Source organism: Cryptococcus neoformans, chromosome 2 (assembly GCF_000149245.1).
Source record: "Cryptococcus neoformans var. grubii H99 chromosome 2, complete sequence".
Lineage (NCBI taxonomy): Eukaryota > Fungi > Basidiomycota > Tremellomycetes > Tremellales > Cryptococcaceae > Cryptococcus > Cryptococcus neoformans.
The window spans coordinates 672,501-685,000 of NC_026746.1; the positions used below are offsets into that span (position 1 = coordinate 672,501).

At 48.0% G+C, this 12,500-nt stretch overlaps 6 protein-coding genes and 1 non-coding gene; 4 read left to right on the plus strand and 3 right to left on the minus strand.

The window, feature by feature from the left end:
- CNAG_03741 (hypothetical protein) overlaps positions 1-954 on the plus strand; it is a gene marked incomplete at both ends in the record, with an annotated part of 1,129 nt that extends 175 nt beyond the window's left edge. Inside the window, 2 exons of the mRNA XM_012192038.1 lie at positions 1-680; positions 733-954. The exon at positions 1-680 is cut by the window's left edge and continues 175 nt beyond it. Of these exons, the coding sequence (XP_012047428.1) occupies positions 1-680; positions 733-954 (902 nt within the window). The remainder of the gene's footprint in view (positions 681-732) is intronic.
- Positions 1-5,218, minus strand: part of CNAG_03742 (staphylococcal nuclease domain-containing protein 1) — a 5,884-nt gene extending 666 nt beyond the window's left edge. Inside the window, exons 1-20 of the mRNA XM_012191813.1 lie at positions 5,173-5,218; positions 5,083-5,092; positions 4,941-5,013; positions 4,825-4,885; positions 4,660-4,758; positions 4,283-4,595; positions 3,515-4,220; positions 3,419-3,463; positions 3,236-3,355; positions 2,932-3,178; positions 2,799-2,877; positions 2,622-2,729; positions 2,467-2,557; positions 2,316-2,409; positions 2,109-2,259; positions 1,754-2,042; positions 1,383-1,697; positions 803-1,332; positions 721-748; positions 1-648 (exon numbers count right to left, since the gene is read on the minus strand). The exon at positions 1-648 is cut by the window's left edge and continues 666 nt beyond it. Coding sequence (XP_012047203.1) covers positions 1,308-1,332; positions 1,383-1,697; positions 1,754-2,042; positions 2,109-2,259; positions 2,316-2,409; positions 2,467-2,557; positions 2,622-2,729; positions 2,799-2,877; positions 2,932-3,178; positions 3,236-3,355; positions 3,419-3,463; positions 3,515-4,220; positions 4,283-4,595; positions 4,660-4,758; positions 4,825-4,885; positions 4,941-5,013; positions 5,083-5,092; positions 5,173-5,187 — 2,841 coding nt within the window. The 5' untranslated portion in view covers positions 5,188-5,218 and the 3' untranslated portion in view covers positions 1-648; positions 721-748; positions 803-1,307.
- A 158-nt stretch (positions 5,219-5,376) lies between these two features.
- On the plus strand, positions 5,377-7,685 carry CNAG_03743 (glutamine amidotransferase). XM_012192039.1 has 10 exons: positions 5,377-5,589; positions 5,673-5,739; positions 5,794-5,913; positions 5,970-6,251; positions 6,302-6,360; positions 6,414-6,592; positions 6,648-6,682; positions 6,732-6,833; positions 6,899-7,171; positions 7,250-7,685. The coding sequence occupies exons 2-10, from the start codon at positions 5,728-5,730 to the stop codon at positions 7,406-7,408; spliced, it is 1,221 nt and encodes a 406-aa protein (XP_012047429.1). The 5' UTR covers positions 5,377-5,589; positions 5,673-5,727; the 3' UTR covers positions 7,409-7,685.
- Positions 7,613-8,696, minus strand: CNAG_03744 (hypothetical protein). The gene is made up of 2 exons (XM_012191814.1): positions 8,366-8,696; positions 7,613-8,308 (listed from the first exon to the last, which is right to left on the minus strand). The coding sequence occupies exons 1-2, from the start codon at positions 8,406-8,408 to the stop codon at positions 7,680-7,682; spliced, it is 672 nt and encodes a 223-aa protein (XP_012047204.1). The 5' UTR covers positions 8,409-8,696; the 3' UTR covers positions 7,613-7,679.
- Positions 8,697-9,276: 580 nt separating this feature from the next.
- Positions 9,277-12,261, plus strand: CNAG_03745 (hypothetical protein). XM_012192040.1 has 12 exons: positions 9,277-9,374; positions 9,427-9,483; positions 9,539-9,738; positions 9,791-10,027; positions 10,084-10,379; positions 10,430-10,739; positions 10,799-10,947; positions 11,004-11,135; positions 11,198-11,370; positions 11,424-11,609; positions 11,658-11,933; positions 12,012-12,261. Exons 1-12 carry the CDS (start codon positions 9,356-9,358, stop codon positions 12,131-12,133), a joined length of 2,157 nt encoding a protein of 718 aa, XP_012047430.1. The 5' UTR covers positions 9,277-9,355; the 3' UTR covers positions 12,134-12,261.
- CNAG_12162 lies at positions 11,113-12,220 on the minus strand. Its single transcript, XR_001045441.1, has 6 exons — positions 12,144-12,220; positions 12,021-12,070; positions 11,925-11,947; positions 11,648-11,854; positions 11,220-11,582; positions 11,113-11,163 (listed from the first exon to the last, which is right to left on the minus strand). It is a non-coding gene; the product is annotated as a hypothetical RNA (non-coding RNA).
- A 150-nt stretch (positions 12,262-12,411) lies between the features above and the next one.
- The window catches only part of CNAG_03746 (hypothetical protein), a 1,478-nt gene continuing 1,389 nt past the window's right edge, over positions 12,412-12,500 (plus strand). The window contains exon 1 of the mRNA XM_012192041.1: positions 12,412-12,500. This exon is cut by the window's right edge and continues 278 nt beyond it. The gene's annotated coding sequence lies outside the window, so the exon portion shown is untranslated.

Consider the following 12,500-nt stretch of genomic DNA (forward strand, 5'->3'; position numbering starts at 1 on the left):
CTCCGCCACCTGGCCCTAGCCAGGGTTTCGTCAACCCTGGAGAAATCTTCCTTTCCGCAAATGCCGGTGTCAGTCAGACAATCACCCCTTCAACTAGGTCCGTATTCTCAGATGAGCGGCCTGCTCAGCTGTCGGACAGTAATATCGACGAATCTACCACTTTTGGTGGCCCTAGCAGATTTGGTCTACCAGGTACACAATCCAACGTACTTATTGATCCCTTTTTTCTTCAACGACAGGAGCCTCAGGGGCCACTTCCCCATCCCAGTGAGCCGTGGTCATTTCGTGCTGATCCGGTGCGCGGTGGGCCGTCAACGGATTTCCTAAGCCCTGCACTAGATCCGGACGTGCTGGAAGATGTGATCGAAGTCGGTGAAGCCGATGAGATGGAAGAGCAGGAAGAAGAAGGAGGGGGAGGAGGTAATGAAAGCGAGTCAAGCGAGTATATAGATCCGAGTTCCAAGGCGAAGGGTAAAAGAAAGGCCAGGCAGGAGGCTCCAAAGGAAAATGTCCCGAAAAGGAAGAGGGGACGCCCCAGAAAAAATGTAGAGCAATCATCCGCACGAGCGGAAGAAGGGAATCCGGCAGGTCAGAAGAAGAAGAGAAAGGGAAATTCTGGAAAAGGAGGTTGGAATAGGAGGCCCAAGGCTTGCACAGCGTGCAACAACCGCCACATACGGGTAAGCCCTCTCCCTTCGTATCAGTCTAAACTGTGCTTACGGATAATATCAGTGTATAGGTGGGCCTCCTTGCAACTACTGCGTCAACAGGAATAAAACCTGTATACTGGACACAGACTCACTAGAAAAGAAGCGGACGCCACCGTTAACCACTAGTCATCCCTTTGAAGGGCCTTCCGCCTCGGCGTCTTCCTCCAGTGTCCCACTAACACGTCACCAGCAGTCGCATGCGGAAGGGATATCCGCGAAGAAAAAGAAGAAGAAGTCGTCATAGGAATGAAGACCGGCCCTTCCATGCACAAATGTTCCCAACAGTGGTGACAAGGCAAAGACCATTTGAGATTATACAAGACTTGCTGTCTGTTATGTTAGAAGTCAATAGCGATTCATCAGTAGTTTACACCAATCATGACCACCAGTTGTTGTATATGAGATACACGACCCGTCTACCTACCATGCAATTCACTTAACCTGTTCAATGCATTCATGCTAATCAATGCTAATGTGAACGGAAAGATGCAAGCAATGTAGAGTGAGCTTAACTGGCTGTGAAGATGGCTGGTCTCTGGTTGTTTATTTTTAAAAAGGAGTGTTTGGAAGATGGGAAAAGATAGGGATGTCGGTTGATTAATCTTCGCTAACGTCGCCAAATCTGAAAGATAATCAGCTACCTTACTATTCTACGACGCGTAGAACACTTACTCAAAGATACCGAGCCTGTCTGCTTTGGCTCCCTCTCCCGCATCCTGAAGCTTCCTGATGATTTGAGGATAGGAGCTCAAGTACTTGCAAGACTTGTCAATAGTGGCCAGACCTTCTCTCACCAGGTCAGCATTCAAGCACGCCAAGGGGTCCTCCTTGATGTTGGGGTCGGCGGGGTCGATGAGCCTGAGATGCAACAGATTACCCTCGCGCTGGTCAATGTTTGCAATAAGCTTGAGACCTTCGGTAAGGTATTCAAATCGTCTGTAAGCTTCGGGCCCATACTCGCTTGAGCGAGGCACAAGCTTGACAAAACTGTTATTTACGATGAGCGTTTGTATTTTTCGGCTGGAACGTTCTTAATTACGCACCTAAGACGGGCTTCCTTGGCCTGACCCGGAAGACTCTTGAACTTTTCATCTAAAGGCCTTATCTTGGAGAAAGGCACAGTGTCTTCATCTCCGTAATCGATCAAGTACACCTGGGCTTCCTTCTTGATCGCACTGGCCCTTTTGACTCGCGCTCGGTACCACCGGTCGTCCTTGCTAAATTTGGCCGAGACAAGATCGCCAGCTTTGGGAGTGAAAGAGGATGTGGCAGCTGAGGCTTGACGGTGGTGGAGAGAAAAGTCAGACATGAGCTTTTCCAGGGCGGCAACACCTATATTCAGTATTTTGTGAGCAAAAAAAAGGTTAAAACCATTGCGAAAACGTCAGAATAACTCACTGTCCTTCTCAAGAATCTGCACTGAGAAAGTGAATGGCTCAGATTCCTTCACAGAAGAGATATAGACATCCTTGTAATCCACCGGAAGAGCAGAAGATTCGTCGACAGCGGCAGTGGTAGAAGTCTCCTCTTCCTGTACTAAAGACCAGATCTATCAAGGTGACGTTAGGCAGAGTCCTATCAAGTAAAGAAAAATGGTCAACGTACATTCTTCTTCTCTTTCTTCGCTTGCTCCTCAGCAGCCAGCAACTCTTTTCCAAAGGGCAAAAGCTCAGCAGATCGTTCATGAACAAAAGCGAGGCTGCACTGTATTAGTGCTGATCCTGAGGAGCAAAAATAGACTACACGATTTACTCACCCTTCCCGCGCGAGCTCCACGGCGACATTTACACCTCCAGAAGCATACATTGTACCGATGAAACCCCCCGACCGGTCAGTAGAGTCGAACGCTATGTGAAATATGCGTCAATGACCACCGCGCAAAAGAATGTTTTTGCTGCAATATGCACTGACCAATCTCAACATCACGCTGCAAGTATTTAGAAGCAAATTTGAGGGACTCGGCTCCAAAAGGTTCAGGCTTTTCAGAAGCGTTTCTAGCTGTTCGAGGAGCACGGATACCTTTTGAAAGAAAACTTTTGTTAGGGATATCTGATGGGGGCTTTTGATAAGAGTACGAATCTGACATACCAGCGAGGACAAAAGTGACCTTGGTGTGCTCCTTGGGCATGTAAAGCTTGAACCTGGATCCAGCACTGACGAAATCGACCTGACATTACCCTGTCAGAAAGTATATGGTATCAGGTAAGGTAGAAAGACTCACAACAGCACTGTGCTTTCCTTGTCTCTTCCATTGAGGCAGATAGCTGGACGCCATGCTAGCCCTTTCAGAAGCGTCGACGATACGTGGCATAGAAACATCTTTGGTAGAGTGAACACCGCGGCCTTCGGTTTGAGCTGTTTGTTCGGCAACGATGAGCTTGTCGAGTTCGAGCGAACGGTCCTCATCATCACGTCTGTGTCGAAGAACTGTTGCAAGACCCTTCTCGATCAGTTGCTCGGCAATGTTGCTAAACCAGTAATCAGCATGTTGTTAAAGTATGTGATGAATCTAGTAATAGACAAACTTGTTCTGGTTGCCATAACGGATGGTTACGCATTCTCGTTCTTCAAAATCTCCTTCCTTGGGCTTGACGTAGTCGACGTGAACATTGACATTTTTTCCGATCAGCCGCTTTCGCAAGAATCTTGTGAAAAGGGATCAGCGAAACGACTTTTTTTTTTCCTTGGGTTTTATCAAAGCCACATACTCCTTGGCTTCATTGGCCCAATAGGTTTGCTTGGCATCTACGCCCCTATAATTTATTCAGCGCCCACTTCACGGCTTTTTGTATCAAAGAGCTCACTTGGGACCTCTGACGGAGGACAGTTGGACTCTTCTTTCCTTTCCCCCTTCGCCCTTTTCAACGACGCTCACTTGATCTGAACCCCAAATCCTAACGACGCTGGCCTCAAAGTCAGTACCTTTGGTAGTCGCGGCAGCAATGGGGGTTGCAGACGCCGCACCGTTGGTGGCAGTAGCTCGCTGAGGCTGGTAATTTTCCCAGATACCTTGTTTTTTATCCTTGGCGGCTTTCTCGGCGGCACGAAGCTTGTCAAGACCACCGTAAGGTGCGAGGAGTCCGACATGCCAGTCAACTACCTTGGCGAGACCAGCGGCAAGGAGGAACTCGGCAATGTTACCCTTGGGGTGGATAGCGGTACCAATGATCACAGTGGAGCCAGTTGAAGGAGCAGGGAGACCGTTGGCGCCGGGCAATCCGGTACCTGAACCCTTACTGGACTGGGTTTGCTGAAGTGGGGAGGCGCCAAGCGACGCGGGGGCAGAAAGAAGTCGGACCTTGATGTGTCGTTGAAGCATACGAACTTCGGTAAAGTACTTGGCTTCGTCTCCCCATGGTTCGGCGTTGGAGGCCTCACCATCACCACGAGGGTTTCCGGATCGTGGAGATTTGGCGCCAGCAAGGACGAGGTTGATGAACTGATGGTTGTGCTCGTCGAGAAGAAGTCGGACACGGAGTTGAGTACCGTCGCGGACCTGCTCGACGATGGCTGATGGGGTTTGGGCAGATATCAGAATTCAAAAGACCTTGACCGGGATAATCCTCACTTACCATCAATCTCTTCATCCTTGTGATCGGTAATGAAAGCTTGAGGGTCAGTAGGCATTTGAAATGCTACAGTGCGCTGGTTTTCGGGCTGTTCGTCCCAGATTCCTTTGCCTTCTGACTTGGCTTGTGCCTCAATGACTCGAAGGTTCTCTCGTTTCTTTGCTTCTTCGGCACCAAGTCGGCGGACAGCCTCGTCACCTTCTCCGACGCCATCTCTCATTTTAGCCCATCCCTGGGCCACGATCAACGAAGCAACGTCTTGTGGAGGCAATCCTGGTCCAGCGGGAGCAATACAGAGAGACACAAACTCGCGGTTCTGGCATTCAGATGAAGATTGTCAGTTGACTTTATATATAGGTGGCCCTGATTTGTGAACTGACTGGTCCGGTTGAGGATTCAATGGTATGGGTAATTGTGAAAGCCACTTCTTTTCCTAGAAGAAGAGAACAGAGGTACTCTCTGGCTGAAAAGGCGTGGGTCTATGATGCACAGGACATGGTCTCAAACGTCAGCGAGTCTCCTCTACGCTAATGCGGTTGACCAACCTCATCTTCACGGGTCATGGACCCAAGTCTAGGGGCCTGAATACCAGCTATGTGGAGGATACTGCGTATAGATACTGTAAGCGCATGAACAAGGATGATAGGGAAACACAACTGACCGCTCCTTAGGGACTTTGCCCTTTTCAGGCGCCTCTTTTGCGCGGACGACGACGGTGTCGCCTGACATGACATCTAGAGATCAGAGGGGTCAGAACCATCCATATCCACGCATAGTATGGCATCTGGGTGTTCGGTGCTTACATTTAACAATCTAGATGATGGTGGAAGGTCGCAACGGAACATTAGAAAGTGGATGAGCGCGGACACTGTATATGTAGTTGGGCGGCTTACGGCTCTGGTTGTCATTCTGGAAGTGGATCTGCGTGTGTATGGGGGTGCACTGTGAGGAGGGAAGAGGGGGGGCGTGGCATCGCTGTATAGCCCACAACAACAGCCACGTGACGTAGCTTGCATCTACCATTACGTAACACTTGTTTTGACGAGTCGAGAGATCGGAGAGCAAGGAACGGCTCTGTGGGTGGATGCGATAAGAGCAGGAAATCGTGGCAGTCAGCGACAGTATACTGCAGCATAATAGAGAGCAGTGTCGCAGGAGAAGAGAGCGCTGCAGATATATTCCATCGCACAGCCATACGAACACAGAAACCTAGCACGATATCGCACGACAGCCGCACGCCATACCTGCAGCAGAGGCTCTCCGCGAAAGGATTCATATATACCCAGGCAGCCTCCTTTGAGCGGCCTTGAGTAAGTGAAAGATCACAATCACCATGTCCCGCTCCTCTTTCTCTATATATCAGCTTTCATACGCTGACTCTCAGCATCATAAGATACTCCAGCTTTATCAACCGACCACTCTGGCACCTATCATCTCAGCCATAAACCATGTGCCGTTTGGTATGTATCAAACATTGCCTCACTCCATGTACCCATACTCACACTCTGGCGTAGCTTGTTTACAAAGGCACGGAGCCCATACAAATATCCCACCTCGTTACCCGCCCTAGACATAGTATCATCAACCAGGCTTTCGAGTCCAAGCTGCGTATGCCCAGCAGTCGTCCGCTCAACGTGAGCTTTCATCCCTGCTGCTCTCAACATACGCAGAAATATCTAATAAAGTTTAGGCGGACGGCTTCGGTATAGGGTGGTACGATCCCCTCCCCGCAATCCCTGCTTCTGCCGCACCTCGCCCCGCTACTTCTCCTGTACCCTCTTCAACACCATGTACCTGTCACAACGTTGTCACCGCTCAAGCTTCGCACTCACAAGCGTACGATGTCCAGGGAAACTATCCGGTGGATGCCGACGGGCATATGGATGAGAACACTTTGGAAGTGATGAAAGAGCGAGAAGTTGAGAGGGAGTTGGAAAATGAGAGGCCATGCTTGTTCAAGTCTATATCGCCGGTAAGTACGATCGCTGAGGCAGTACGGCATTTCTAACAAACGAACAAAAGGCATGGAGTAATGCCAATCTCACCCGTCTTGCTGAGAAGATTCGCTCATCCCTGGTATTGTACGTCTACAATTTGAATACGAAGGTACTTCATTTGACGACTTGCCTTCAAGTGCTCACGTCCGAGCCTCCACCATGTCTGGTGCCCCAAGCGAAGACAATTGCCATCCATGGATGTTTGATAAACTAATGTGGATGCACAATGGCGAGATCAACGATTTCCCGAAAATCAAGCGGGCGTTGCAACAAAGTCTACCTGAAGAACTGTTCTTGTACCCTTCAGGATATACCGGTGAGTCTCTGGCGATATGTTCCGAATCCAATGCAAGCTTACATATGATGACCAGACTCCGAATGGGCGTTCATGGTGTTCCTCTCCAAAGTAAGTTTTATGCAGACACAGATTTTGACAATCTGACGATATTTGCCAGCTAAAAAACCCCCACGCTCGATCATTCACCCATGTCGAATTACGAGACGCCATGATGGAGACCATTCACTGCATCAACAAGTTATGCAAGGAAGCTGGTTGTGTGAGTCCATTAACCTTTCTTTTCATTTTTCCCCTCGCCTACCGCCTTGCTAACGTGTTTTGTAGACCGGCCCGTCATTGATGAACTTTGTCGTCACTGACGGCTGTACCGTCGTTGCGACGCGCTACATCTCCTCCCGAACGTCCGAAGCCTCCTCCCTATTCTTCTCCTCCGGCACGTCGTTCGACGAGTATCAAGGTTCTGGAAGAGGCCTTTATAGGATGACAAAGGCGGACAAGCGGGAGAACATCATTATGATCGCGAGCGAGCCATTGACGTTTGAAAGGAGCGATTGGATGGAGGTGAAGACGAACACCATGATGGTCATTACCCCAAAAGTACGTGTGTCATATGTAGAATCAATGGATGAGCGGCCAGTGCTGACAAGACTTCTTTTTTCTTTTAAAAAAAAAAAGATGAACCTGCTTCAGATCCCCATCATTGATGAATACTGGGTCCCTCCTCAAGACCCAGCCAGTCTCACTCGCTCGCGCGATTTCGCTATAAAGCGCGGTTATGGTCTCGGTTTCGCATCCGAGGAAGCGGCCAAGCACGAAATTGCTGCTACCACATGAGGAGCTGGCTTTTCACCATCTCGAGTACCCATTGATCAACATCTTGTACATTATCATACTAGCATGCTCATACAATCAATCACAGGCTGCATAGCAGCCCCTTAAAGACTTTGCATATGTTCATACCATGCACAATGATGAACCACCGTCGTAAAATATTGAATTGAATCGAATCGAATCGAATCATTGCATTATTATCAAGGGGAGAAAATGAATAAAATCTTATCATACAACACAACTCTTTGTATTACGCCTTTGGCTTGATCCTCCTTTACCATTTGAAAGACCTGTTTTCCATCTTGTGGTAATCAATCGACTTGATCGAAAAGTCCATTTGTTCCCTGGTCCACTGGTCCCTCGCAAAAGCGCCCGAAGCGCATTCCAGAGACTTCATGAATTCCACCCGCTTCTTCTCCAGTCTGCCCACCCAGCGCTCGGCCATTGGTGGCTTCTTAAGGGTGTAGACTACAGCTCGATAGGTGGGAACCTTGTTGTAGTACGCATGGGCGAAGCGAAAGTATTCAGCAGTTCCAATCATGCGCTGTATAGATTTAATGGCTTGTACAAGCACTTTCTTGGCGTTTTTGACAGCCTTGCGAGGGCTCTTGCCGTTTTCAAGCTTTAAGAGGGCCGCGTCCCAGGCGATGCGAATCAAAGTTTGCTCGAGGACATAACAATCCTTGATGTCTTTGTAGGATGTTGTAACAGAGACAGGAAGACGGACCGCAACCTGGATAGCAAGTCCGAAGTAGCTAAAAGGGTCCCGCGAGATGGAGGTAACAATGTAGCCCTTGGGAATGTCTCCATGGATTGTTCGGACCTTGGCAAGCGAGTGGTGCATTGGGTCTCTCTTAGGAATAAGGCCGGCATGCGAGTAAGCAATGTTGAGAAGCTTTTGCTCTACCGAAGCAAGTTGGTTGATGTTGTCAAACGATATGCGGCAGAGAAGATGCTTACTCAAAGACTGGCGGACATTGCTAGAGGTAAAAGAGGATGACATGATACGAAATGTTCCAGTAGATTTGATGGGAAGTAGTTGTTTGCAGTGGTGCGTAAAGGACGAAGATGGGCTTTGTGAGTTGAGCGCTGTGAATATGCAAATTTCCCTCTTCTACTCCATCGTTATTACTCCTTGCTGCTACACCATTCTGTATCCGCACAACCGTTGGTTCACGCTCGGAAGTGTTTAAAGGTCAGGTTTGCCATCTCTATACGCATTTGGCGGAAATATGGCCATTGCTAGTGGAGTACAATCCAGAAAAGACGATTTTCTGGAGGGCGGATAAAATACTGGTCCTAAATCTTAGACCTTGCATGGAAAAAGAATGAATTTTTTTGACCGCGTGATTCTCGGCGTTTCAACTGCCTGGGCAGGAAAGACATGCAGTATCGAACATCTCCTACGCTTGTGCAGCTGAAAGAAGCAGCGGTTTGAATCGATGACTGGTATCCACAATACGAGTCCTTTGAAACGACCAAAATTCGCATCGGTGTTCCGGAGGTCGTCGGAAGTAGTGGAGGGCCCGCCTTCCGTCTACACATCGCGCATTGTCGTCGTGTAATGATACCATTTCGATTGTGTAAGTTTTCCGGGTGGTGTGTAAATGCGCTAGGAGTGAAATTGCCAAACAAAGAAACGGTGGTGCCCGAGAGTGTCAAGGCGAGACTAGCAGCGGAACAGACGAATAGAGGTCTACATTGTTATTATAACGTGTGAGACGGAGGTTATTATAGCGTGTGACACGGAAATGCAATGATGCGGCGCGGTGCCCCAATGAAATTCAGAAAAGAAATCAATAACGAAAGAATCAACAACGCCGGAGATAGCCGATTTGCCTTCACCAGCTTCTTAAGAGGATTCCTCTAAGTTTCGTTGCAAACAGCATGATTACATTTGACTCCAGCATAGCTTAACAAGGAATTACATTACAGAGGAATAGGAAAGCCATGCCCGCCACTCGCGATGGTGAGTGCACTTGGAATTTTGTAATGACAGCTAACACGTTAATGTTACTTAGCTCCCGCTACTCAGGCTCGCCCAGCCCGATCCCGATTAGATAGACCCTGTGACCTCTGTAAGGTTTTCTTTTCCTCGAAAGGATGGATATGTATTGATTCAGATCTACTTAGGCCGTAGGCATAAACATTTGTGCGTTATCGAGGTTAGAGGCGAGCCTTGTAGCAGCTGTAGGGCTCGGAAAAAGTCGTGTACATTCGATATGCCCCCTACAGCCAGAAAACGAAAACCCAAAGCGGTCTCATCTGTAGAGAGGGGTACCGCAGTTACCGAACCTTCGAGAGATCGCACAATGCCTGACTTACCAGCCGCTGTGAGATTATCGTAAACTCGAGTTAGACTATTGATTGACGGTATCACCATAGAGTTTAGATAACCCCATCCCATCTTTTTCCACTCAAGGGGACGTCAGAACAGGGCCTCAAGCGCCTAATACCACGACTCCAAATAATCAAAGCCATATTGCCGGATCGTCTCTCGGGAGTGGGACATCGTATGGGCATTTTGGATCCGAGGGCGAAGGGCTTGTCAGTGATTATTCCGCATATCCATCTGGCAGCCGAAGAACTGTTCCATGGCATCGACTCCAGTCAGATCTTCCAGTAAGCCTGTTGCATCAGTGTACTTTAGGTATCCATTGACAGTTGGACATATACAGCAACACGCATCTTTGGATTTAGAGGAAGATAACGACGACCAAGAGTATCATTTTCTCGGTTCAGACGCCTTTTCAGCCCTCATACTCAAAGCAACTGGATCCGCAACCACCTCTCAACCTTCTGGTGGACTTTCCTTCCGACAGGTGTCTTCTGACCCTAAGTATCCTGTATACTTTGTCAAACATCCATCTCTCATGTACGGACGCACGTCAAATAATGGAAGAATGGTGTATGAAACGATCCTACGGCTATGTGAAGGCGTCTGCCAGGATGTTTCTTTAAAAGCAGCCTCGGTGTAAGTGTCTTGCATCATACTGAAATCATACCTAATCAAATTCATCACAGAGTGCGGCGCTACACTTTGCCAGCCCTCCCTATCATCAATTCAAAACATCTAGAAGATTCCTGTATGGGTTTGGAAGGTAGTGGCCCCGTACCCTACGCTCTCCTATCTGGAATCATAGCTCATTCCATCCATTACCTTCCCGAAATTATCCCTCTTAGGAAAAATCTCTGGCACGAGGCTCTCCTGGCACTCGATGACGAGTATCGACAACCACGTTTATCCACATTGCAGCTAGCTTTATTACAGATATATTCGAGGCCAATGGAAATAGGAGAAAATTCAGGTCAGATAACTATAGCAATTGCTCGAGTAGATCCCTTCTTAATCGTGAATCACCCTAGTACTGACGAAAAGACATCCTTTTTCAGGCGATCGGAGCGGCACATTTGCTCGGCCTTCATATTGATCCGACTAACTGGTCATTACCGTATTGGGAGACAAGTTTGCGTAAGAGGATCTGGTGGGCATTACTGATACAAGATAAATGGCGAGCTCTCCTGTATGGACGACCAAGCTAGTAAGTGGATGTAGACACATATATGCTTGATCCTGACCGAACAATACTCTAAACAGTCTTCATCATAAAGCGTATCACGTCTCTCTTCCCACGCTTGAGGATTGTGATGCCGAACAGCATGCATCCGATTCAGATTGGACATCTATGGAAACATTCATTGCGACCTGCCGACTTACCCTTGTAATAGAGTACGTTTGCGGTTGGGAGACCTGGTAGCTTGCGGTATTTAATCAGCTGACATGTGCATTAGTGATCTCTTAGAAAACTCTCACTCTATGGATTCTGTCGGCAGAAGAGAACCATCAATAACTCGCATCGCTAGGCTTGAAGCAATCCTCAAACATTTGGATGATTTGAAATCCACCTTACCAAAGGACCTCTTGCGATTCAACGTTCGCGATGCGATCCTTCCTACGGGTGTCCGTGAGTGTTCCGCCTTGTCATGTGCATTGCTCGTACTAAAGAACTTCGTATAGGTTCATTCCAACTTTCCTATTTGGGCCTAGGAATCATCATTCGCCGATTGTTGATTGACTCTTTGCCAGAGAGTGCCCAATGGCAAGCTGTGGCCGCCCTGTCGGAGGCCTATCAGTCGTGTCAAGATATGCTCAATTTCATTTCGGTGCTTGTTCAAGCTGATCAAAACATGTATTGGGCTCCTTGTGAGTGGTTTATGTCAGTAAAATTTGAACGAACTTACTTTGCTGCAGTTTCTGCCCATCACATATCGAACACTGTCAATCTGCTTCTACGAATAGCTACGAAAAGCCGTTGTGGAAACAACGAGAGTATGGCATCTCAAGCCATTGCTGCTACCAACAACTTGATAACTGCTCTGATTTCTATCTATCAAGCCACATCTTGGGATACGATAGGTGGAGCATTAAGGCGGATCGCTTCATTATTGCTATTCGCGCAACATGAGTTAATCGAGGTTCGAATGACTTATGACCAGTTGGCGACAGCGTTGCACATACCTCTATCCGGTAAGTTTTGACCTCTTTGCGATTAATCCATTATTCAGCAATGTTACTTATAATCTTGCGCCCACCATAAAATCGCAGATAACATACTATCTGCTGACGACTTTCTGACTTCCCTGGGATTGATGAGCGATGATGCTCTGTTCCAGATTGGGACAGATCAAGCATGGTTAGCAGGTTTGGGGCTGTGGAACAGTGAATGATAAAACGTGCAGTAGACAACATGACACTGCCTTACATATGAAATATGTATGTTGCTGTATTCTGGCCAGTATCATGGATGGATAAACATAGGACACTGCATATACATGATGCATGATGTGGAAGAGGGCTGGAAACGACGCACGTTATGACCTATGTGTTTCCGTCTTAGCTGTCCGGTTAAATTATAAATTCGTCGGCCGAATAATGGCGGTCGGACCGATCCGGCTTATCAGATAACTCGATGAAGGAATCTGGCGCCATTTCATTCTCACGCAGTCCGCTTCCCCCTCGTCACGTCGTTTCCGCATCTCATTCTCGTTCGACGTTTGTGCCCCACCCAGACTAATATTCACAACAAAGAATAGG

Coding starts and splice junctions, on each gene's coding strand:
- CNAG_03743 (XM_012192039.1), top strand. Junction 5,914..5,969: donor CCAGCAGTCGTCCGCTCAAC/GTGAGCTTTCAT, acceptor AATAAAGTTTAG/GCGGACGGCTTCGGTATAGG. Junction 6,593..6,647: donor GTACCCTTCAGGATATACCG/GTGAGTCTCTGG, acceptor TATGATGACCAG/ACTCCGAATGGGCGTTCATG.
- CNAG_03744 (XM_012191814.1), bottom strand. CDS start 8,408: ATGTCATCCTCTTTTACCTCTAGCAATGTCCGCCAGTCTTTGA. Junction 8,309..8,365: donor CAATGTCCGCCAGTCTTTGA/GTAAGCATCTTC, acceptor TTGCTTCGGTAG/AGCAAAAGCTTCTCAACATT.
- CNAG_03745 (XM_012192040.1), top strand. Junction 10,028..10,083: donor GACTCCAGTCAGATCTTCCA/GTAAGCCTGTTG, acceptor GGACATATACAG/CAACACGCATCTTTGGATTT. Junction 10,740..10,798: donor TAACTATAGCAATTGCTCGA/GTAGATCCCTTC, acceptor ATCCTTTTTCAG/GCGATCGGAGCGGCACATTT.